The sequence below is a fragment of the Neomonachus schauinslandi genome, chromosome 15, assembly GCF_002201575.2.
Source record: "Neomonachus schauinslandi chromosome 15, ASM220157v2, whole genome shotgun sequence".
Taxonomy (NCBI): domain Eukaryota; kingdom Metazoa; phylum Chordata; class Mammalia; order Carnivora; family Phocidae; genus Neomonachus; species Neomonachus schauinslandi.
The window spans coordinates 36,862,504-36,885,767 of NC_058417.1; the positions used below are offsets into that span (position 1 = coordinate 36,862,504).

Consider the following 23,264-nt stretch of genomic DNA (forward strand, 5'->3'; position numbering starts at 1 on the left):
AGATAAAGCTGTGACTTGTCCCAGCAATCCAAGATGGGACCAGTTTGTCCTATTAAAGGCAGGATCATGGATGGCTTTGATCTGGACATCAGCTGAAGAATGCTATCCTCTTTACCTTCAGCATTTAGGGGAGCCGGACTCCTGGGGCCCAGCAGCACTGCTGCCCCAGCGAGGCCAGATGGAGTGGCAGACAGAACAGGGCTTTGGAGCCTGACAGATCTGGACTCAGTTTCCTTCTCTGTCTCGTTTAATAGCTCTGTAATCTTGAGCAGGTCATTGAACTTCTTTGATCCTTGGCAGAATTCCTCATCTGTACAATGGGAACAATAATAACAACTTTGCTGCATGCCCATGAGAATTCGAGATATTTTTTTTTAAGATTTTATTTGACAGAGGGGCGCCTGGGTGGCTCAGTCGTTAAGCGTCTGCCTTCAGCTCAGGTCATGATCCCAGGGTCCTGGGATCGAGCCCCGCATCGGGCTCCCTGCTCCGCAGGAAGCCTGCTTCTCCCTCTCCCACTCCCCCTGCTTGTGTTCCCTTTCTCGCTGTGTCTCTCTGTCAAATAAATAAATAAAATCTAGGGAGCGCCTGGGTGGCTCAGTCGTTAAGCGTCTGCCTTCGGCTCAGGTCATGATCCCAGGGTCCTGGGATCGAGCCCCGCATCGGGCTCCCTGCTCTGCGGGAAGCCTGCTTCTCCCTCTCCCACTCTCCCTGCTTGTGTTCCCTCTCTCGCTGTGTCTCTCTCTGTCAAATAAATAAATAAAATCTTTAAAAATAAATAAATAAAATCTTAAAAAAAAGATTTTATTTGACAGAGAGAGACAGTGAGAGAGGGAACATAAGCAGGGGGAGTGGGAGAGGGAGAAGCAGGCTCCCTGCTGGGCAGGGAGCCCGATGCTGGGCTCAATCTCAGCACCCTGGGAATCATGACCCAAGCCGAAGGCAGACGCCCAACGACTGAGCCACCCAGGCGTCCCCAAAACAGATATCATTTTTAGAGATTTTATTTATTTATTTCAGACAGAGAGAGCACAAGCAGGGGGAGAGGCAGAGGGAAAGGGAGAAGCAGGCTCCTGGCTGAGCAGAGAGCCTGATGCAGACTCAATCCCAGGACCCTGGGATCATGACCTGAGCCAAAGGCAGACGCCTAATGACTGAGCCACTAAGGTGCCCCTCATGATATTTGTGTAAAGTACCTGGAACATAGTAGATGCTCAGTAAATAAATGGTGGTCATGAGTAGGAGACTGACCTGCTCCAGGTGCAGAATGATTGCTGAGTATAAATGAGGTGTGAGAAGAGGGGTGGCAGGATTGGCCACTTGCGGCAAAATCCATTTACCCCTTTGGGGAAATGAGGGAGAAAGACCAGAAATGGTCCAAGTCCTGGGCAAAATCTCAGTTTGTGTGCGAGATGAGGTGGGCAGCATTGCTCAATTTTGAGAAGACATAAGAATACTGGGCAGTGGTGATATTGGCAGTCGAGTCAACATCAGACCAGGGGCACTGTTTAGTAGGAAACCATCTGGCAAGTGGAAAATTGGAAAGGACTGGAATCAGAAGAAGGCAAGTAGAGGGGGACCTGGAAGAAAGATAGCACCCTGAGTCAGAGGCAGAATGCTAGGCACGACAGGAAAGCAGGATGGCTGGGTTTTCTGAGACAACTGTATTAAGCACCACAGGCAGATGGAGGGTCTTTGCTCCTGGGAACCCTAGGTGGCTGCCAGTCAGGGCAGGGTGGGGTTGAAGGGGGCCTGGGATAAAAGCGGCGTGGGAAGTCTACCATCCGGGGCCTGGACCCCTTTCCCTGTTGCTTTCCAAGGAAAGAGCAGAAGGAGCCAGGAAGATAAGATAATCTGGTGCCTAGAAAAAAAAAATGGGATGGGGGGACTCAGATCCCTGCTTAGATCCCTTAAGAGCAGTAGCTTCAGGAATAGCCAGAGGCCAGTGGGCTGCAGGGAGGAAGGAGGCAGAGAATGCCTATGGGTCAAATCAGACTTAACACAGGGGCCTGAGTCACAGGCTCTGTTCTGGATGTGGCTGTGAACAGAGATAAAACCATGTCGATAGAGAGCTGTCAATGTTGCAGTGGCCACAAAGATCCACAGCAGTGCTTGAGAACCTACATCGCTGGGGTCTGAGTGTCCGGAAGAAGGAAATGCCACTGATCAGAAAGTACAATCCCGGACATTGCCACAGCTCCTCCAGGCTTCCCAAGCGCCTGTCTTTTACCCTGCAGGGCAGCTGCTCTAACTGCATTCTAACCCAGGGGGAAACTGAGGCTCAGAGCAACCTGACCCACCAGATCAGCTTAGCAAGTCCAGGGCCGGGGCGAGAATTTAGGTCCACCAACTTCCAGTCCAAAGATCTTGTGAATATACCTTAATCCAATAAACATTTGCTGGGAACCCCACTTATTTAATGATTATAACAACATCTTCCCTTTACTGTGAGCTTACCGGGGGACCCAGGGGCTAAGTATTTTAGGTACAGCAATTACTTTAAGCCCCGGGAAAGTCTCCCAACTTGAACTCAGGTGGCCCAGATGAAGAAATTGAGTCTTAGAAAAGAGGGAGACAAACCGACGAATCAGACATTGACTCTGGATATAAGACCGTGTGTGTTTGGTGGTGGTGGTGGGGAACTATGCAGGCAAAGGCTGCTTTTCAAGGGGCTTGTGGATTCAGTTTAGTCGTTTTGTAGTGGCACTTCGAGAACGTCCCCAACGGAAATTCGAGCCGTGTAGAGCGATGGTGATGGAAATCGAGGCTGCAGAGGTGAGATTGAATCATCCTAAATTCTGGTCCTGCTGTGCGTGATAGACTGTCAAGACAAAAAACGAAATTTAAAAAGCCGATGGCAGAGCGCGTAGGGAAAGCCAAACAGCGCCAAGAAAAAAAATATATGGAAATCGATCAGAATTCCCCTGCAAGAAAGGAGTCACTTCGGGAGGTCAGCGCGGCGGGGAGGAGGCACTGATCCGGAAGGGAGCATCGGACTCCCCGGGTGCACAGGCCAGGCGGGCGAGGAGGAGGAGGAGCTCCTCTCGCCACCCGCGCTTGCTATCTCCACCAACTGGGACCTGGAGAGAGGTTTTTCGGTGGGCGCCGTGAGCGCCCTGAAATTTTGCCAGAATGGTGCATTGTGTATGTGCATTTGTTTTCCTTAAAGGAATCCCAGATTCTTCCCCAAACTTAAGAACCTTGGGTTTAGACATTCGGGGGAGAATCGTGGCCAGTGGGTCGATCAATTCTTTCCAGAAGTGTCCCTTCCCAGGGCCATTCTGGCGCCTGCCCCAACTTTCAGAGCCGGGCGCGCAGGAGGGGGCAAAGGTGGAGGGCGTACGGAGGCTGAGCAGCTCTCGGACCGAGGGGGTCGCGTATTTGAAAGATGGACTTAGGACGCGCTGGGGTTGCTGCCCAAGGGGAGATGCGGAGTGAGACCTGAAGGGGGCCTGGGAGACGAACAGGGGCAGGCAGGGGGAAACAGGGCAAGTGGAGGAGCAGGGGAGTGGGCAGAGGAGAAGAGGAGGCCACCCGAAAAAGGCGAGTGACCGGAGAGGAAGAGGCAGAAAGCCGGGGCGAAAAGGCCGGGGGAGGATGGTGGTGGCGGAGAGAAGCGGCGCGGGGGGAATGGTGAAAGAGGGCGGCAGCCCAAAGTTCTCACGGCCTAGGCCTGGGGTAGACCGGACACATCCCTGGCGCTCAGTCCTGTTTCCCTTTCCTCTCGGTACCCGGGGCAGCGCCGCGCGGCCGGGCGGGTGGGTCGAGCGCGGAGGAAGCAATCGCCGCCCAAGGGACGCTCCTAATCGCCCCGAGGACCCGCCCCCTTCTCCAGGCCCCCAGGGTCTGAGCCCCGCGTCCCCCGGCAGACTCAGCTGGCTCCGGGGCAGTTTTGCACCCGAGGGGCGGGTCTCGGAGCCTGGGAAACGCTCCGCCCAGGACCCCCGCCCGAGGAGCGGAGGAGCCGAGGAGGAGCGAGGGAGGGGCGGGAGGCGACCTAGTTAGCGAGCCCGCCCCCTCTCCGCCGGCCCGGCCGTGCGGGCCTCCCGTCCGGCCGAGCCCGCAAGGGTTAAAGGCGGCGGCAGGTGAGGTGGGCGGGGCCGCGGACTCGGGGAAAAAGGAGCGCAGGGCAGAGGATGAAGGCAGAGAGCGCGGGTGAGTCACGGGCGGAGCTGGCCTCGCTCGCTCGCTCGCTCGCTCCCTCGCTCGCTCCCTGGCTCCCGCCCGCCCTCCGCCCTCCCGCCGGCCCTCCGCCCCTCCTCCGCCGCCCGCAGCCGGGTCTGGTCGCGGCCCGCGCTCGTCTTCGGCTCCTGCCCCTCGCCGCTGGAGAGCCCGCCGGCGCGCAGGGCCCATGAGCGCCCGTCGGTAGCGCGCCAGCCTGCGGTGCCCGGAGCCCGAGCGCAGCCTCGAGGTAGGAGCCAGGGTCGGGGCGGCGAGGGGTGCGCGCTCCGGGGATCCTCTCGGAGAGATCCTCTCGGCGCCCCGAACTCGCCTCAGCCTCCGGTGGCCTTGGGGGAGGTGGTTCTAAAGAGTCCGAGGGGCTTAGAGTCCCGGCCGAGCGACAACTGGGTGGAAGGGCGAGACGAGGGACCGAGGAGGCTGAAAACCGGGGAAACTGGAGCGACTGGGACAACCGGAGGACTGGAACCTTGAGGACTGGGAGTACGGAAGTCCTGACCACCTGAGCGCCGGTGATCGGGAGAGGGAGACGGCGGAAGGGGGTTAGAAGGGTGTCTCTACCCGGCTTCCTGCGTTGGGGAGCGGGAAGCCGAGAGTGTGTGTCCGGCTGTCCCGAAAACTTGCAGGCAGGCCATTGCATCCCAGGGCTGGACTCCCTGGCTCTGCGTCGGGAGAGGCCACTCCGGAGCCTGGGTCGTTAGCGTCCCCACCCCCTAGTCCCTGGGGCAGTTCCCAGACACTAAAAGCTATTAGGGTCCCAGGCCTCACTGCTCCCGCCCAGCCCCTTCTGGGCCGCCCCGCCTGGGCCTGAGGCTCCATTCCTGCTGCTTCACCCTGTTCCTTTCTTGTGGTAAGGCAGCCGGAGCCTGAGTAGGCGCCCCAGTTCCCCTCCCCCCCCCAAACTACCAGGGCCAAAGGTGGTAGGGTCAGCCCTGCTGTGGGAAGAAGCCCCTGACCTAACCCACTGCACCTCCTCCCCCACCATCAGAGAAGGCCAAGCACACAAACTCTGCACTTGAAGCACCGGGGCAGGGAAAGATAATGTGGTTAAAAACGGGGTGGATGTCTTTAGGTTGCTGACAGTTTAGGGAAAGGGTAACAGACGGGGAGTCCAGAGACCTGGTTCACAGAGGTACATACAGTCCATATCGGTTGATTGAACAAGTAAATGAATGTCTGTTCAAGTCACTTCTCCGAATACTGCCTCTGTTTCCTCTTTTTTAAAATCAGAGGGTTGGCCTGAAGCAGTGGTTCTCAACACTTGGCTGCATATGGGAACCATCTGCAGAACTCCTAAAAATGATCCATGCCTAGAATGCACCCCTTTCTATAATCTCTTGGGGTAATTCGTAGTTTCTGTGATTCTGGTTTTTCTTGTTGCCCTTCGCTGTCCCCACTTTCACTCTGTATCCTTTAACGGGGTGACAATTTTACCTTCCTGAGCTGGTTAGTAAGCTCTTCTCTGGCTGGCCCCCTTCTCGGGGGAAGCTGACCTCCTCTCAGCTTCACATCTGAGTCTCCCCTAGATTGGAGGAGGGCATGGGTAGCCTCCAGACAGCCGGCTGGCGCCTGTGTGGGTCAGGACAGGAGAGGAGGCTTAACTTTCTCTGGGAACTGGCACTGTGGCTGCCCCCCAGGGAGGTGAAGTCCCTGCCTGAGGGGAAGGGGTGGGGGCCAGGCATGGGTTTGGTGGGGCCAAAGCCGGGCAGGCAGAGAGCTGAGGCGAATGGTACAGAACAGTGAAATGCTCTTCCTCACTGAACATGCCTCAGGGATCGGATGAGGTCTCTTTCTCCAATATCTCAGAACTTGCTTTGGGCTTTGGAAAGTCAAGTCACCTCAAGCTTTGAGTTCCAGAAACAGACCACCACCCTCTCCTCATCTGTGTCCTGAGTTAAACTAGGGAAGCAGAGATGGGTCTAGGCCCTCCATTGGGGATGGCGGCCGGTCTGCAGGGGGTAAATGCCACCGCTCTTTGTGCTGGCCTGGGCACCCGGGGTGGGGATGGTTCTAGCACTGTACTGTAGGTGCATCTGACCCACCAGCCTGGGACCAGCCCAACTCTCAGGATGAGCTGGGTCCGGTAGGAGGGATCAGCTAGCAGAAGGTCAACTTCCCCCCTTGGCTGAGACCTCACACTCTCAACCCTTCCTAGCACTTCCAAATTCTGTTTACTGGTCTTTAGTCTCCACTCAGAGGTGTGTTCCTCTTTTTCACCTGCTGTCCAGCCGCAGAGGAGCACTTCGGGGGATCTGGGTCAGGACTAAAAGTGAGTTGGTTACTTTACTCACTTCACCTCTTCTTTGCCTCCTTTAGGTCCCACCTGAGGTGCCCCTGACCATCCCTGTTCCTCACCCCACCCCGGATCCCGGCAATGCTAACCGCTGTCTGCGGCTCTCTGGGCAGCCAGCACACGGACGCGCCCCACGCCTCCCCGCCGCGCCTCGACCTGCAGCCTCTCCAAACATACCAGGGCCACACGAGCCCGGAGGCCGGGGACTACCCCTCCCCGCTGCAGCCTGGAGAGCTGCAGAGCCTCCCGCTGGGCCCTGAGGTGGACTTCTCACAGGGCTATGAGCTGCCGGGGGCCTCCTCTCGGGTAACCTGCGAGGACCTGGAAAGCGACAGTCCCTTGGCCCCGGGACCCTTTTCCAAGCTCCTGCAGCCGGACATGTCACACCATTACGACTCATGGTTCCGGCCAACTCACCCAGGCACTGAGGATGGCTCGTGGTGGGACCTTCATCCGGGCGCCAGCTGGATGGACCTCCCCCACACTCAGGGCGCGCTGACCTCACCCGGCCACCCCGGGGCGCTTCAGGCTGGCTTGGGGGGCTACGTCGGAGACCACCAGCTTTGTGCCCCGCCACCCCACCCACACCCGCACCACCTCCTCCCGGCCGCGGGAGGGCAGCACCTCCTGGGGCCTCCCGACGGGGCTAAGGCCTTGGAAGCGGCCGCCCCGGAGTCCCAGGGGCTGGATTCCAGTCTGGACGGGGCAGCCCGGCCCAAAGGCTCCCGGCGCTCAGTGCCCCGCAGCTCCGGCCAGACCGTCTGCCGCTGCCCCAATTGCCTGGAGGCGGAGCGACTGGGGGCTCCGTGCGGGCCCGACGGGGGCAAGAAGAAGCATTTGCACAATTGCCACATCCCGGGCTGCGGGAAAGCCTACGCCAAGACGTCGCACCTGAAGGCGCACCTGCGCTGGCACAGCGGCGACCGCCCCTTCGTGTGCAACTGGCTCTTCTGCGGCAAGCGCTTCACGCGCTCCGACGAGCTGCAGCGCCACCTCCAGACCCACACGGGCACCAAGAAGTTCCCCTGTGCGGTCTGCAGCCGCGTCTTCATGCGCAGCGACCACCTGGCCAAACACATGAAAACCCACGAGGGCGCCAAAGAGGAGGCTGCAGGGGCGGCCCCGGGCGAGGGCAAGGCCGGCGGAGCGGTGGAGCCCCCCGGGGGCAAAGGCAAGCGGGAGGCCGAGGGCAGCGCGGCTCCCTCCAACTGAGCTGCTCCCGTCCCGCCCCCCACGCTCGTCTCCCCTGGGGGCATCAGAAGAGATTTCCCCGCCCCCACCCCCGCCGGCATGACGCCCTTGGGGGGCGACTTGAGTCAGAGGAGAAGGTGGTTATTTATTGAGGGGGAGGAAAAGTGGTGCGGGGTCAGGGGGACCGGGCGCTAGGGTTTTCTTTAGTCTCTGGGGCTGGACGAGATGTGTTTGGCTGGGCTGGGTGGAGCTGCGCATGCCCCTCCGTCCTCCCCTTCCTCACTACTTCGCTCCTGTGTCCGGGCTGGGGGGTTGGGGTGGGGTACCCCTACCGCGGCTGGAGGGCGGAGGGGACCTGCTGGAAGAGACGGCGCGTCCCCGGAGCAGAGAGGAGTGGGGCCGCCGCGGGCGCTGGGGGTAGCTGTCCGGACACGTCCTTAGCGCCTGGGAACCGGGACATAAAAGTGCCTCCGGACCCGCCCTGCGGCCCAGGTCCCTTTCATCCCCCTTATAGTGCTTCTATCCTTATGGTTTCCCGAGGGAGAGCTGAGGTGGGGTAGGGGAGACAGGGGTCCCTCTTAGGGAGGGGTCTCTATCTGGTTGGGAGGGTTGTTGCTGTAGAAATAACTCCTTTGATGTGCCTCCTGATTAACCCTTCCAAACCCACTCTGATGGAGCCATGAAGGAAGAGGGGAAGAGGCCAGAATCGAGAGCAGTGGGGTGGAGGAGGGAGCTAGACTGGGACGGGGAGGGCAGAAAGTCCCCTTCTAAAATGAGAGAAAGGGATTTGGTGGGGCAATGGAAGGAATTAACCCCTTACCTCTCTAACTCGGATTCAGTCCTTAACTCATGGTTTTTATGGAAAAAAAAAAAGTTCAGTATAGTTCACATTCCCCCTCTGTTACCTGATCTAGGTTTTCAAGGCAACCGGAAGCCCCAGCCCTCACCCTAGAATTGACGTAGTTCCTCATCCTGGGTCCCCGCCCCCATCATTTGCCTTCCCCTTAGGGGTGGAAGGAAAAGGGTTACCTGGGTTGCCTGGGGGAGTAGGTGGGGTGTCCCAACAGAGGGACCTCCAGTGGTCCCCACTCAGAGAAGAGGACTCTGCCCCTGCCCAGCCATCTTCTATTCACTGAGAAGCTCAGGCCCACTCTTTCTTTTCTCTCCCCTCCCCTTTCTCTGCTGCCTGCAAGCCTAGGCCCTCCTGTAGAGTATGTGTTAGGAGGCTCCTTTCTCCTCATCTCAATTCTGGGCAGGGGAACTCCCCTTCCATATGAAGGAGGTGTTCTCCCACTGGAAGGGGTCTGCCTTCTGAGGTGATGTCCAGGAAGCTGTCCTTGTCCCCTTCTTTAGATGCTAGAGATACATCCTGATTTTGATCTTGGGGTGGGGACTGGGGAGGGGAGAGCCTCACAGGGGTGGAGCCAGGCAAAGGGAAGGAAGCTGATAGGGGTAAGGATCTGGAACTAGTACCCTTTCCAAAGCTAGAGGTAGAGGCCCTAAGATTCCCTCTGACCTCCCTTGACTTTGCCCCTCTTTCTCCACCCAGAGCCCTATGCAAGGATTAGTTGTGTATTGATTTTTAAGTTATAAGCAAAAGGTATTTTATTTAATATTAGGGCACGTGTGTGTGCATGTTGTTTGTACCTGTGTGTGCATGTGTGTGTGTTTCTCTACTGAGCCTGGGGTCTCCAGCTGGAGAGACCCCACCTTATTCACCCCGTCCAAAGTCCTAGGGCTTAGGCCCACAGCATCTCTCCCTCCCTTGGGGATGCTGGAGCCCAGTCCCAGGACTGGGAGCTAAATGGGAAGTGGGTCTGGGATCTGGTTAGGAATATGCGTTTGCAAAGAAGGGAGCCCTTCTTAGAAGGGACAGGGTGACTCTCCCTGAGAGACTCATGGGCCTGGGGTAGTTTAAGAAGTAATGTTCTTTCTTTTTGCTCCCTCTTTTCCCTACCTCTTGCTATGCCAACCAGAGGTCCCTTTCCTTGTCGAGAGGGTTGGGGGCAGGAGAGAGTTGGCAGTACCGCAGGTTGCCTGGCCAGGTGGAGACAGGGGGAGAAAGGGAGGGCCCTGTGGGTGTGGGATGCCTTTCTCCTCCACCCATCGAAACCAGCCACCCCCTCCCTGTGCCACCAGGACAGCCTTCCCCAGTGACCATTGTAAGGGGAACTCCCGCATGGGTGTTGGGGCGGCAGGGGGGACACTGATGTTCCCCCTATGGAGGCCTTGAGCTCTAAGGGTGCGGGTGAGGGCTTTGGATGGGTTTTCTTCTGCTCCCCTCCTTTATAGATCTAGGTTGCTTGGCTGTCTACCCCCTTGTAGGCAGCCCCCTAGAGGAGAAATGTAGGATTTTTTTTCCCTTTAACTGCTGTGAACCCCCTTTGGGGGGGGAGGAGGAGGAAGAAACAGCCTGTGTTTTTTATGCCATAATAAAGTCATCAACCACATCATTGCTTCATTTGTCTTCCAGCTCTTGTTTCATTTTTGACTCAGTGTCCCTCAGCAGTGAGGACCAGGCCGGCTGCAGGGTGGGGTGGACACTTCCTTTGATCCCGCAGCCCTGCTGCAGCCTCTCCTCCCTTTGTTTGGGGCAGAGCCAAGCTGATGGAAGGGTCAGACCCTTCCCCAGGAGGTGGCTGGTGCCGGAGGAGGGAGGAGCTCCCTCAGGGTTGATAGCTGGGCTAACTGTCCCTCCCTGGGGATGAGAAGGTTCTAGATATTTCCTGCCTCCCGCACATATAAGCCCCCTCTTTGCCCTCCCCTTCCAAGAACGCCGGTTCCCTGCCTTGCCCCGGAGAACCAGCCTCCCGGCTCGGTCACCCCGCCCCCATGGGGGTGTGATCGATCCCTCTGGCTGTGAGCGAGGCGGGGGTGACTGACAGCGATTTCTTCACCCAGGATGATCCTATCAGGGACGAGGCGATGAAAGGCAGCCAAGATATCTGATGGGCTCCGGCCCAGCTGGAAAGTATGAGGGAAGGATCCTACTGCAACTCCCAGCTAGAGGGCCCGCCACAGTTACACAAACCCAGTGCGCACCAACGCACCCTCACCGGACCCACCGGGCAGCCTGGGATGTGCAGAAACGCCCATCTGTACATACTCTCCCAGGCTGCCCAATGCCTGCTACTCAGGTGCCTGATGCAGGTGAAATGAGTAAAAAAATCTCATGACTCCAGAGGCCAAAGCTAGGCAGGTTGACAGCAGAGCAGTTTCGGGCTCCAAAACGGTGTTCTTTCACCTTCCCAGCCTACATTTTGGCCACAATTATCTTCCCTAGTGGGATTCCTGTTTCCCCCACTCCACCCCTAACCCAGTTGCCTGGAGCCAAATCTGGTACCCACATTGGCTCATCGCATCACCTGTTTGGGGGTTTGGGGGGAGTAGCTCTTTGCTTTCTCTTGCTCCTGGATTTAGAAGCCCCAGAGGAGGAGGGGCAGGCCTATGTTCCCGTGACCTCTTGCCGGCCCCACTCCGTGGGGCGCCTCTTTTGTCTTCTTGGTTCTGCGGAACTTAGACCCCAGGAACCCGGGGAGCCCTTTCCTCCTGTAGCCCATCGCTGCCCCCAGGGACAGGAGGGCAGCTGTGGGGCTGGCTGGGCCTGTCTGGGCAGGGCTGGGGCCACCCCTCCTCCCCTTGCAGCTCCTCCTGCTGACCTGCATTCTTAGCGGGGGCCTTTGGTGGGGCTCTGATGTTTGCTCACTGGCCCGTATTGGCAGCAATGCTGCTCGGCTGGCCCGACACCCCCCCACACCCCCCCGGGAGCCCAAGGCCACCACTGACCCCTCAGATCTGGCGCTCCCAGGCTGGGACGACCCTGGAGGGGCCAGGGAGGAATTAGGGAAATCAGGCCATGTGGGTTCACCCTTTGGACAACCTCTCTGAGCGGCCACCTCCTCTCCGGGGTTGGTGAGTGAAATCAGGAATGGGAAAGTGACGGAGGAGCAGGCCGCCCGGGAACTGCAGCCTGGGGCGGCGCTGTGGCCCGCAGACACACGCTGCTCCTCCGGCCAGTCCCGGCCCCACCTCGGGCGGCCGGGGAAGTGCAGGAGGGGGGCCGGCTGGGCTGCCCGCCGCTCTGGGTGCTCACATTCATCAGCACACAGCCTTGACGTTTGCTTCTGGAATGACCTCCGACGGCAACCTCACGACACCTCCCCGTCGACAGCACATCTGAAGCAGCCTTCACTTTCCATTAACTCTGGAGAGCTCGACAGCTCCGCGTCCTAGCAGCGCGGGTTTGAAAAGCATCTCGGGAATCGAACAGTCTGGCTGTTTTCGCCCGGTAGAGGGCGTATTCGAGTCACCCATGGAGTTTCTCAACACACCCGATTAACTCTCCAGCACCCCACCAAGTGATGTCCTTGAGGGCGTATTAAAACAGCGCTTCTCAAACTACACGGGGGGGTGTTGTTAACATGCAGCTTCTGATTCAGTAGGTCTGAGGTGGGGCCCAAGATTCTGCATCTTTTTAAAAAAGATTTATTTATTTATTTGGGGGGCAGAGGGAGAGAGAGAGAAGCAGACTCCCCACTGAGCTCGGAGCTCAACGCGGGGCTCAATCTTAGGACCTGCGCGGAAATCCAGAGTCGACCTCTTAACCAACTGAGCCACCCAGGTGCCCCAGATTCTGCATTTTTAACAAGCTTCCAGGTGATGCTGATGCTGGCAGTCCATGGACAGTATGAAAGTATTCTGTTGTGCAGTGGGAGTTGTGTGGTTGAAAACGAATTCCTCCCCTCCACTCCCCACCTGTGCTTGAGAATCACAGAACTAGTTCAGTGTGGTCATTTTGCCACTGGGGAAACTGAGGCCCTCAAAGGAAAAGTGACCTGCCCAAAGAGACACTCCAGATCCATTGCAGAAGATGAGATGCCAGTGTTCTGAGTTTCAGGTGATGCTCTTCCCTGCCTCCAGCCCAGCTTCTAGATAATTCTTCTCCGCAAGTGGCAGTGCCCCTTCTGAAAGTAAAGACCATCTTCTTGGGGGAGAGCTTCCTCTTCAGAATCAGCCTTGGATACCTATAGGCAATTAGGAAATATCTCAGATTTCAGATCCCCCAACAGCCTTATCTGGTGCACGTGCCCATAGCCTGCCTCCTGGGGAAACCTTGGCCTCAGTCCCATCCCAGGAGTGACCCCAGGCTGGGATGCTGTGGCCAGAGCTCTGAGAAGCAGCCCTGACTGATTGGCAGGATGGATGTGGGAGAAGTAGATAATCTGCAATATCTCTCCTGTCCCCACTCCTGGAGGTCTCCACAGAGCAAAAGGAGTAAGATGCATTTGCTTAAATGCTGGTTATGGAGAGGGTTAATAGAGGAAAATGACCCGGAAAGCAGAACATTTGGGATCAGAGTCCACCCACACATCAATATGTGCCCCCTTGGCCAAGACTTCTTTGCTGTTTCAGTTTCACTATATGTAAAGGCACCAAATCTTTGGACTAGAAATTTTCAAATTTCCTTTCAAAGCTATCTTGGTAGGAGTTTGAGCACTGTGGGGCGGAATCCATCTTTTGGGGGTCAGGTGGCTTTTGAGCATATGTGCGTTAAAAAAAAATGCATTAATTTAAGTTATCCCTACACCTCCTTCCCTGTGACAATCTGACAGATCTTACGCCCCGGTGGGGGCTGGGGGTAGGTCGCACCTTTGTAATTCAAACCAGGACACAAGTGGCTGAGTTTTTTCCTCCAGATGCCCCAGCAATCCGCGCTCTCTAACAGATCTGCCCGGTTTTCCTTTCCTCTCTTTTCACGTGGGCTTCTTTCCACCCGCAGCTCCCGCTCCCCACGATGACCCCATTCGAAGTGCCGCTGGCTTCGTCTCAGCCTTTATCCGGACTGAAAGCGGCGCGGGCCAGAACGGGCAGCCTAGCACGGTTTCCGAGGCCGCTCCGCTCCAAGAAGCAGTGCTGGCGCGCGCCCTGGTGGAAAGCGGAAGAACTGCAAGCGCTTGGTTCCGGCTCCGCCCCCCGGGCAAAGCCTTCCAGGTCACCTGGGAGCCTCCGCCCAATGACCCGAAGCGGAGGCGGTGGCGCTCGGGACCAAGCGGGGGATCTCGGAGGGAGAGAGGGTGAGGGGCACACCGTATCGGGGGGCGGGGGGAAGAGAGGAAGGGGGGTGTGAGACTCTTGGAGGGGCTGGGTGGCGAGGGAGGGGGTCCCGCGACTGCACCCGAGGGCCGGGCTCCCGGTAGGGCCCTGGGAGCGTGCGCTCTGCGCCCGCCTGCTGAGCCCCGAGCCTGGAGCCGGAGGCCGAGAGCCGGTGCCTCTGCCGCGCATGGAGTGTGTGTGCGGTGCTGAGCACCCGGATCCAACGGCAGTGTCCTCCGAGTGTCTGTTGACACGTGTTGGGAGAGGGGCTCCCAGGGGCTGAGCCCTGGCCAGGATGGTGGAGAGGTGGCCCGAGGGGGACGCACTCATCTCCACCTCTCCCCAGATGGCTTCGTGGAACCCCGATGCCCCGTGTTCCTGCGATTGCTTTGTCTCGGTACCCCCGGCCTCGGCCATCCCCGCGGTGATCTTTGCCAAGAACTCTGACCGGCCCCGGGACGAAGTGCAGGAGGTGGTGTTTGTACCGGCAAGGACTCACGCCCCTGGGAGCCGGCTCCAGGTGGGTTAGGCCTTATGGAAGTGTCAGGAGCTCTGGCAGATCTAGGCATCCGTCTAAGACCGTCCTCCTCTGCTCCTCACGCCCGGAAAGCCACCACAGGTGCTGGAAAGAGCATGACCTTCTTGTCTACCAACCTGGCCCTAGCCTCTTTTTAGCCTCCTCCTCTGCAAAATGGGAATACCAAAACCCTTTGTGAGTGGACTCTCCCTTTCTCCCCCCTTACCTGCAGTGCACCTACATTGAGGTGGAACAGGTGTCAAAGACTCACGCTGTGATCCTGAGCCGCCCTTCTTGGCTGTGGGGGGCTGAGATGGGCGCCAATGAGCATGGCGTCTGTATTGGCAATGAGGCAGTGTGGACCAAGGAGCCAGTTGGCGAGGGGGAAGCCCTGCTGGGCATGGACCTGCTCAGGTGGGGACCCTGCCCTCCCTCATCGCTACGCACCGGAAGTCTGGCTGCTGAGTACTGACCCAGGCCATCCCCCTCCCCCCGCAAGCGGGGTCACAGGGGCCTCCATCTTTGTGTCCCCCTCGCCATCCCCAGAGAGGCTGCCCCCGCTCCTCTTCTCTCCCGGGGCCCCATCTCTCCAGTCTGGTAAGGAGCTCCCAAGTGTGACCCCTTCTGGGCCTCTCCTGGCTCAGAAATAGGGCAGTGGTTTCACATTTCTTTTTTCAATAGAAGTGCTTTTTGTTCTTTCCCAAATGGAATCTCATACGGAGCCCCAGTGTATAAAGCCAGTAAAATCAGAGCAGCTCTGGTTCAAGGGAGCCTGGGGGACTCGGTGCGCTTCTCTCTCTGAGACCATGTTTCGGGCCTCTTCATGGGACCCTCAGAGCGGAACTTGAAAACCGCTGGCCTAACTGCGCTCCATATGACCGCTGTCGGCAGACTGCGTGACGGGGGCCTCTCTGGGCTGCGTCTCTCCGCTGCGGCCTCCGTCACCCGCCACTGGTACGTCACTGCCCTTCTGGTCCCTGCCCCTCTCTTCGTGCCAGGCTGGCTTTAGAACGGAGCCGCTCTGCCCTGGAGGCCTGGCACGTGATCACGGGCTTGCTGGAGCGCTACGGGCAAGGGGGCAGCTGCCGGGAGGACCCCGCACCATTCTGCTACCACAACACTTTCCTGCTGGCTGACCGGACTGAGGCATGGGTACTGGAGACGGCGGGGAGGCTGTGGGCCGCACAGAGGATCCAGGGTGAGGGCCTGGCACCGGGGCTTGCCTCCCGGGGGTGGCCCTTTTGCCAGCCTTGGGAGGGGGTGGGATGGGGGCAGGGCAGGGCAGGACCCTTGCTTCCCCCTTCACTTGCTGAGGTCCTCTTGTGCTCTAGCCTGCCACTTCCTCTGGGGAGCCTTCCTGGACTCCCTGGCAGTCAGGTTCCCCCCTTATATGCAAGCAGGTGCCTCTTCATTGCACTCACCACAGCTGCAAGTTCACATTTATTTCTGTGATCCTTTTGTCTGTCTCCCTCCCCACGAGGGCAGGACTGTTCTCTTCACCATCATGTTCTTGGCACCTGATACAGAGCAGGTGCTTCATGAGAAATGAGCCATCCCCTCCCCCCCGCCTCCTCCACAGAGGGGGCCCGCAACATCTCCAACCAGTTGAGCATTGGCACGGACATCTCGGCCGAACACTCGGAGCTGCGGACCCACGCCCTGGCCCAGGGCTGGTGGGGTGGGCAGGGCACTTTTGACTTCGCTCAGGTCTTCTCCCTGACCCAGCAGCCTGTGCGCATGGAGGCTGCCAAAGCCCGCTTCCAGGCTGGGCGGGAGCTGCTGCAGCAGCAAAGAGGTCAGTGAGCGGATGGTGGCGGGCTGGGGGCCGGAGGGCCTCGGCAGTGCCAGCCCTTCTCCTCTCTCACGGCTTTGACCCAAGGTCAGAGGTCCCCCTTCTGCCCTGGGGCCCCCCTCAGCCTGTCCTCCTTCGCAGGGGGCATCACGGCAGAGGTGATGATGGGCATCCTCAGGAACAAGGAGAGTGGCATCTGCATGGACTCAGGAGGCTTTCGCACCACGGCCAGCATGGTGTCCATCCTGCCCCGGGACCCCACACAGCCCTGTGTCCACTTCCTCACCGCCACACCAGACCCATCCAGGTGAGGGGAATGAGGGTGGGGAAGGCAGGGGAGAGCGAGCCAGGTCGGGGGGGCGGATGGGGGATGTAATAACCTTCGCTCCTTCCATCTCTGTCCCATTAGGTCAGTGTTCAAACCTTTCATCTTCGGGGCAGGGGCGGCCCAGGCCCCCCAGGTGCTGTCCCCCACTTTTGGAGCACAGGACCCTGTTCGGACCCAGCCCCGATTCCAGACTCAGGTGGATCGCCGGCACACCCTCTACTGCGGACACCAGGTGGCTCTGGGGCTGATGGAGAGTGAACAGGTACCCCCAGGGACGAGGGGCTACTCTGGGGGCATGACTCACTTCACCCACCCCCAGTCGGGATTCTGGAAATATGAGGGGGGCCTGGGAGTGGAGGAGAGACTCTAGAGTTGGGGAGAGGAGTCTCTGCCTTCAAAGCTAGCTGCCCAGGAAAATGTCGGGGACCCTGTCCTTTCTCCTGCTTGTGGGAGATGGCAGGGATCTCCCCCGGATCCAGAGGGAAGCCTGTCCTGGGGACTCATCTCCACCTTTCCTGGGCAGGATCGGGGGCAGCAGCTCCGGCGGAAGCAGCAGGATCTGGAGCAGGAAGGCCTGGAGGCTGCGCGGGGACTGCTGGCCGGGGAGTGGGCCCCACCGCCCCAGGAGCTGGGCACCCTCTTCCAGGCCTTTGTGGAGAGGGAGAGCCAGGTGTACGCCTGAGCGCCACAGTGCCTCCTGGCCTGGGGTGGGCACAGGACCCCCGGCGCAGCAGGATCAGCACAAGCCCTTCACTCCCCTCAGCCTTGTTCAGGGCGGCCAGCTCGGCCTTTGCCTTAATAAAGTATGTTATTTCGCTGTTCAGTGAACATGATCCCAGGTCTAGTGGGGATGGGAGAGCCAAGTGAGGGCAAAGGGCAGCCCTGAGCTGACTACAGGGCCTCTGGTTGTCTTGCTGGGCAGCAGTCTTCTCACTTGGGTGATGGGAACTAGATGGAGAACTTTGTGGCAGGGGCGTGTGAGGAGAGGTGGTCTCCCCAGGTGTGTGAGCGGGTGTGAACAAGAGAACACGCCTGGCACAATATGGGGCTACCGTTTAGGGAGAATTAGAACCACGGGTTTTTGGTCCTTGGCTTGAACCTCGGGAGGGCACTCCCTAAGGGTGGCAGTGAGATGTGCCCCGGAGGACGGCATCTTCCCCAAGGCGAGGCCCGCTCAGGGCCCAGGCAGCCAGGTGGGGACCTGAGGTGGGCCAGTCCTTTGGGTAGTTCCCGAAAGGTCCAGAAACGTGTTCTTTAGAGTCAGGATCTGTATTTCTGTGACTCCTTCCCACTGCCTTGACTGCTTGCTTCCCCTCAGATGCCCCCCAACAACATGAAAGACATACTCAGGGGCACCTGGGTGGCTCAGTCATTAAGCGTCTGCCTTCGGCTCAGGTCATGATCCCAGGGTCCTGGGATCCAGCCCCGCATCGGGCTCCCTGCTCGGCGGGAAGCCTGCTTCTCCCTCTCCCACTCCCCCTGCTTCTGTTCCCTCTCTCGCTGTGTCTCTTTCTGTCAAATAAGTAAATAAATAAAATCTTAAAAAAAAAAAAATGAAAGACATACTCAGGGCTGGGAGACATTTTACTGGGGTAGGCTCCTGCCACAGGGGCGGGGTCTGAGAAGGAGGGGAAGACCCACCCCATGCCCTGTTCTTCCCAGTCCTTGTGCCTGGGGTACTGCTGGTAGGGATGGGCTGCACTTCACTTCTGGATTCTTTTGGTCACAGTTTTGGTTGTGTTAGAGGCCCCAGCCACAGAGGCCGCGGGGGCTGGGGTCCCCTTCTTTGCCGGGACAGCGCTTTGCTGGCCGGAAACCAGAGGGCAGGGTTTCTTGCTGGCAGAGGTGGCCTGTGGCAAGGAGGCAGCCTTGGGGGATGTCTCCGTCCCTTGCTCGGGAGTGACAGAGAGACTGCTGTCCCTAGCCGTGGGCCCCCCAGGCAGCAGGGGGAGGCCAGTGAGGGCGGGCTTTGTCTCCATCCTCAGAACGTGCTCAGCCAGGGCTGCCTGCTGTCTGCGCTCCTTGTGTCTGCCCATCTCCTGCTCCAGCTCCTGGAGGAAGCCTGGCAGGGACAAGACGGGAGGTGGTAGATGGAGCCCCAGGCTTGGCAGGAAGGCCCTTGGCGGGAGGTCTCTGGCTGACCCCCTGAGCAAACTAACCCGCTACCATCCCTAGTGGGGAGGGGCCCGGGGCTGGGGTCGGGAGGACGCGTCACCTGCATGCTGGGCTGACACCTGGCCCCAGCGGCACTGTCCGTCTCTGACCCAGATGCTGCTCTGGGCTTGGGGCTGCCTCCCTAGCCACCACTGCCATCTTAGCTTCCCCCGTGCCCCACAGGGCAGAGGGGAGTTCTAGGAAGGGTGTGAGCCTTGGAAAGCAGGGCCACCTCGCTCTGTGCAGAATGGGCCACTCAGCTCCGGGAACTCCTCCTCCTCCTCATCGCCCGAGGCTTTCTCCTCCTCATCCGAGGTCCAGCGCTCTAACACGGGCTGCTTGTCCAGGTCCAGGAGCAGCGGCAGGGCTTCTGTCACCAGCTCCCTGCAGGGCGGGAAGAGCAGAGGCCCCCCAGGAGAGCACCCATGGGTGGGGAGCCTGGGGGAGCCAGACACAAGCTGCAGCAACCGCACCGAGAGGGGTGGGTGTTCGCAGGCAGGGAGATGGGCCTGCGGTCAGCCCCAAAGAGCTAAGGGCTGGCTCCGTGTGGACCTCGGGGTGGGAGAGAAAAGGCGTCCCACTTGAGCTGGGGTGGCAGAGGAGAAGGTGCCATGGATGGTGACCCCGGGTCTGCAGGCTGAGAGGGAGCCCACGTGGAGGGAGGAGGAGGAGCTCGGCCATACCGCATTTCTTCCCGCCCTCAGGTCCTTCTCACCTGTACCTGTCCTGGTTGGTGCAGCTATTTCCAGTCAGGTTGAGGATGAGAATGCTCTGGGGGAACTCATCTGCATGCACCAGGGAGAGGGGAAGGAGGGTGTCATAGCCTTCTTCTGGCCCAAAGCCACTGCCTCTTTGTACAGCCTCCCCAGACCCCCCAGAGGCACAATGTAGGGCTACCGTTTAGGGAGAATTAGAGTTGCTGCTAATGCAAGCATAGGGAGATGGTGGCAGAGAGGAGGGGGGCCCCCCAACACAAGGCTTATCCCATGAGCTGGGGCCAGGCCCTTCCTACCCAGCTTCAGGGTTTCTATCAGGTTCTCAGAAAGGTCCAGAAACTGGAGATGTGGGAGGTCACGGAGGTTTTCCACCTGCTTGATTTGGTTTCCTGCCAGAGACAGGAAGCTGCGGGGGGAAGGGAGGGGTGCAGAGACAGAGCTGAATCACAGAACCACTGGAGGAAGGGAGGAGGGCACCAGGCGCCCGGCGCCCCTGGCTAAGCAGCCCGATGATGAGTGGGGACCCATGGCCCCCTGGGGTGGGGGAAGCAGAGCAGGGCTTGCTGGGTCCTCAGCGGACAAGACATTAGGCTTGGAGAGGTCTGCACCAGTTCTCTGGGGCGTGACCGGGTCTCCCTCTCTCCCCCCTCCCGCGGGCCTGAACCCTGACACCACGTACCGCAAGGAGGGGATGCAGGCCAGGTTCTCAATCCGCTGGATCTTATTCTGCAGAAAGCAAATGAGTTGGGGAAGCTGGGTAGACCACGTCTCCTGGCCCAGCCAGAGAGCTGGCACTTTGGGAATGACAGCCCCCCAACCCTGCTCCCTGAACTGGTTCTCAGTACCTGGGGATGATTTGCTTTCTCTGGGTGGATGGTGAAGGGTGTCAACTTGGGGGCTGACTACGCTTCATTAAAGTATACCCTGCTCACCCCACAACCAAAGAGGGGCCTGGAAATAAGAAGGAAACCAAGGGGCCATGGGGAAATAGCAAAAGCCTTGGTGGTGGCTTAGGTACACACAGGAGTAATGAATATACATTACTTTGATTTGTAAAGTTTCTATGGGGAAAGATTAAAGGAGCTGGGTATATTCAAACTGGAGGAGACTGAATATCAGCCAGTCAACCACCACCACCACCAACAACAACAACAAACAGCCTTCAAGGTTCTGAAGGATGCAGAGGAATCTTCTGGTTCCCTCTTCTACTTCTTCAAAACAGGAAATGGGCTCAAGGTATATATAACATGAGAGATTTAAGGTAGACACCAAAAAGAACTTCGAGGCTAAGAGAAGTGTCTGACAAAAAACAGTGATTCAAGAGCATGCTCAGGATCTCTTTTGGGAGGATTGGTCTTTCAAGTGAACAGAATTCCTGATTCATCTAGGAACAGTTCGTTCGTTCGTTCGTTCCTTCCTTCCTTCCTTCCTCCCTCCCTTCCCTCTCTCTTTCTTTCTTTCTCTCTTTCTTTTTCTCTCTCTTTCCTTCCTTCCTTCCTGATTTTACTTTTAAATAATTTCTACACCTAGGGGCGCCTGGGTGGCTCAGTTGGTTAAGCGACTGCCTTCGGCTCAGGTCATGATCCTGGAGTCCTGGGATCAAGTCCCGCATCGGGCTCCCTGCTCGGCAGGGAGTCTGCTTCTCCCTCTGACCCTCCTCCCTCTCATGCTCTCTGTCTCTCATTCTCTCTCTCTCAAATAAATAAATAAAATCTTTAAAAAAAAATAATTTCTACACCTAATGTGGGGCTTGAACTTAGAACCCTGAGATCTAGAGTTGCATGCTCCACAGATAAGCCAGCCAGGGACCCCATCTGGGAACAGTTTCAATGAAGGTCTGCCTACCTGAACGCCAGGGAATGGGTAAGATGACCTGATTGGTTGCTTTTGGATTAAACAGACTCTGTCCACAGAGGGTGAAGGGGGAGTAAGGGCAGGAGGCAAGAAGTTACCGCTTGCAGATAAAGGCTGTGAAGGTTCTGGAGGCCCTCAAGGTTCCCAATAGTGGTAATCCCCTCCCGGTCCAGGCGGACAGTCTGCAGTTCAGCCAGAGTGTGAAACCTGGAAGAACGGTCAGCAGGTGTTATAAGGGAGCACCACTTCTGCGGTGTCTCAGCAGGGAAGATGGGAGTGGGGAGGAAAGGTGTTTCAAGCAAAGTGCCTTTGATGAGATGTCGAACAACTTCTTGACTCATGAGGCGGTGTCCAGATCATGAAACCTGGTTGGTTGGGAGCCCTGGATCTTGGGCAGTAGCACTGGGAAGGATCAGAGGGTGAGAGGAGTAGAGGGCCCTTGGACTGGGAAATGGGTGATAGCAGCTTATGGTTCCTAGAGAGACTCTGAGGCAAGGGAAGACTTCCTTGGGCCAGCGTGGATGGTGGAAGCAGGGGCCGGGGCAGAGATGAGACAATCTCTGCAGGAGGATCCTTCCTCACTTCCCTTTTGGGTGGTCCATGGAAGGAAAAGCACTTATTCCGTTCACTCATTCATACCACAGCATTTACTGCCCACTAGAGACAAATGAGAGTCCCTGCTCATCACTATTAGGGAAGCAGGCCAAACATCTATGACAAGTGGATGACAGACATGAGTACAAGGGACTAAAGGAGTGCCTGAACTGTGCACTCAGTCGTGAATCAGGGGACAGGGAATGCTTCTTGAAGGAGGTGACATATAAGTAGAAGTTGGCTGGGAAGGTGAGAAGGGGATGAGGAGAAGGCATGTCAAAAAGAAGGAACAGTATGTGCTAATCCAGGCTTTCTCCAACTTTAATATGCCCAGGAGTCCCTTGGGGGTTCTTGTTAAAATGCAGATTCCGGTTAAGTAGGTCTGGGGTGGGCCTGAGTGTCTTCATTACTAACAACCTCCCAGGTGATGCTGCTCGGCACCAATCTGAGAGGCAAGGTGCTAAGGTGTGAAAACGTGGGGTCTTAGAGGAATTGTGAACAGCAAGAAATAAGGCTGAAAAGGTATCAGAAGTCAACTCACACTAAGGCATTTGGATTTTATTCTGGAAGTACGAGAGAGCCAAGGAAGGTTCTATCAGGGTGTGCCTGATCAGATCTATCATTTAAAAGGATCACTTTGGCAACGGTACGGGGATCCAGGACTGGGGGCATGGAGACTAATTAGGAGTTTGTTGAGAGGTGATGGCTTAAGAGCCTTATTTAAGGCAGTTGAGTGGGCATGGTAAAAAAGAAATAGAATAATGTTTAAGGAGGCAAAATCAATTGAACATGACCACTGATTGAATGCATGGAGTAAGTAAAAAGAGGGACAAAGATGAGTTGACAAACCAGTACAGCTCAGGGGACCGGTCATCCTGTGTGTTTCAATCGTCCAGCACCCCTTTTCTCCCCCCTGGCACTCACATCTTCTCTGACAGATCCTCATCCTCAGGGAAGGCCAAGTTCCGCTTAGTGATAAGGGCTTCAGTAATACACACTCCCCCTTCCTCTGGACTCTGGGCAAGCTTAGCTGTGAAAAGATGAGTCCGGTTGTTACATTTCTTATTCTTGGAAGCCTGACCCTACTGTTATCCAACTGTTCTACTCACCACCCCATCCCCTACTCACCTCCGGGCATGATTTAAAGGTTACTGGCCTGGCATGGGATTAGAACGAAGGGAAGCAGACCAACTTGGACAGTCCCGGGTATGGCGGAACCCAGGATGGTATGAGGAGAGAGACGCTCGGAGACTCGAAGGACAAGGGAAAGTGGTTGATTCAGAGCCAATTAATGAGGTGGGGTAGAAGACAAAAGTAAATCGAGGCGGGGGCTCTGGAGTTTGAGGGGTGAAAAAGGGCTAGCAAAACTGGGGGATTGTGGGTAGAGAGTGGCGGGTACGGATCAAAAGAAAAGAGCTGTGCCCAAGAGGCTAAGCGTCGTTGCTAGGAGACTGGACGCCAGGTTGGGCGTCGGGGAGGGCGGGCTCACAGGCACCCGGCTTAGCGCATGCGGATTAGTGCTCCAGCCGGCGGATCTGCCGGCTGCTTCCGGC

At 57.7% G+C, this 23,264-nt stretch overlaps 3 protein-coding genes across 5 annotated transcripts; 2 read left to right on the forward strand and 1 right to left on the reverse strand.

Moving 5' to 3' along the window:
- Positions 1–4,270: 4,270 nt before the first annotated feature.
- On the forward strand, positions 4,271–8,007 carry SP6 (Sp6 transcription factor). The gene is made up of 2 exons (XM_021704234.1): positions 4,271–4,411; positions 6,496–8,007. The coding sequence occupies exon 2, from the start codon at positions 6,554–6,556 to the stop codon at positions 7,682–7,684; it is 1,131 nt and encodes a 376-aa protein (XP_021559909.1). The 5' UTR covers positions 4,271–4,411; positions 6,496–6,553; the 3' UTR covers positions 7,685–8,007.
- A 5,685-nt stretch (positions 8,008–13,692) lies between these two features.
- SCRN2 (secernin 2) lies at positions 13,693–17,479 on the forward strand. Of its 3 annotated transcripts, none has more exons than XM_021704219.1 (8): positions 13,693–13,737; positions 14,103–14,276; positions 14,506–14,687; positions 15,272–15,471; positions 15,853–16,068; positions 16,207–16,372; positions 16,475–16,655; positions 16,917–17,479. In XM_021704219.1, exons 2-8 carry the CDS (start codon positions 14,103–14,105, stop codon positions 17,073–17,075), a joined length of 1,278 nt encoding a protein of 425 aa, XP_021559894.1. In that variant the 5' UTR covers positions 13,693–13,737; the 3' UTR covers positions 17,076–17,479. The 3 variants fall into 3 exon arrangements, with proteins under 3 accessions (XP_021559894.1, XP_021559895.1, XP_021559896.1); XM_021704220.2 differs by having other exon boundaries at positions 13,700–13,737; positions 16,475–16,625; XM_021704221.2 differs by having other exon boundaries at positions 13,700–13,737; positions 15,272–15,425; positions 15,879–16,068.
- Positions 17,480–18,096: 617 nt separating this feature from the next.
- LRRC46 (leucine rich repeat containing 46) lies at positions 18,097–22,849 on the reverse strand. The gene is made up of 8 exons (XM_021704379.1): positions 22,840–22,849; positions 22,636–22,741; positions 21,216–21,324; positions 19,943–19,989; positions 19,560–19,669; positions 19,263–19,332; positions 18,780–18,931; positions 18,097–18,455 (listed from the first exon to the last, which is right to left on the reverse strand). Exons 1-8 carry the CDS (start codon positions 22,847–22,849, stop codon positions 18,097–18,099), a joined length of 963 nt encoding a protein of 320 aa, XP_021560054.1.
- Positions 22,850–23,264: the final 415 nt, after the last annotated feature.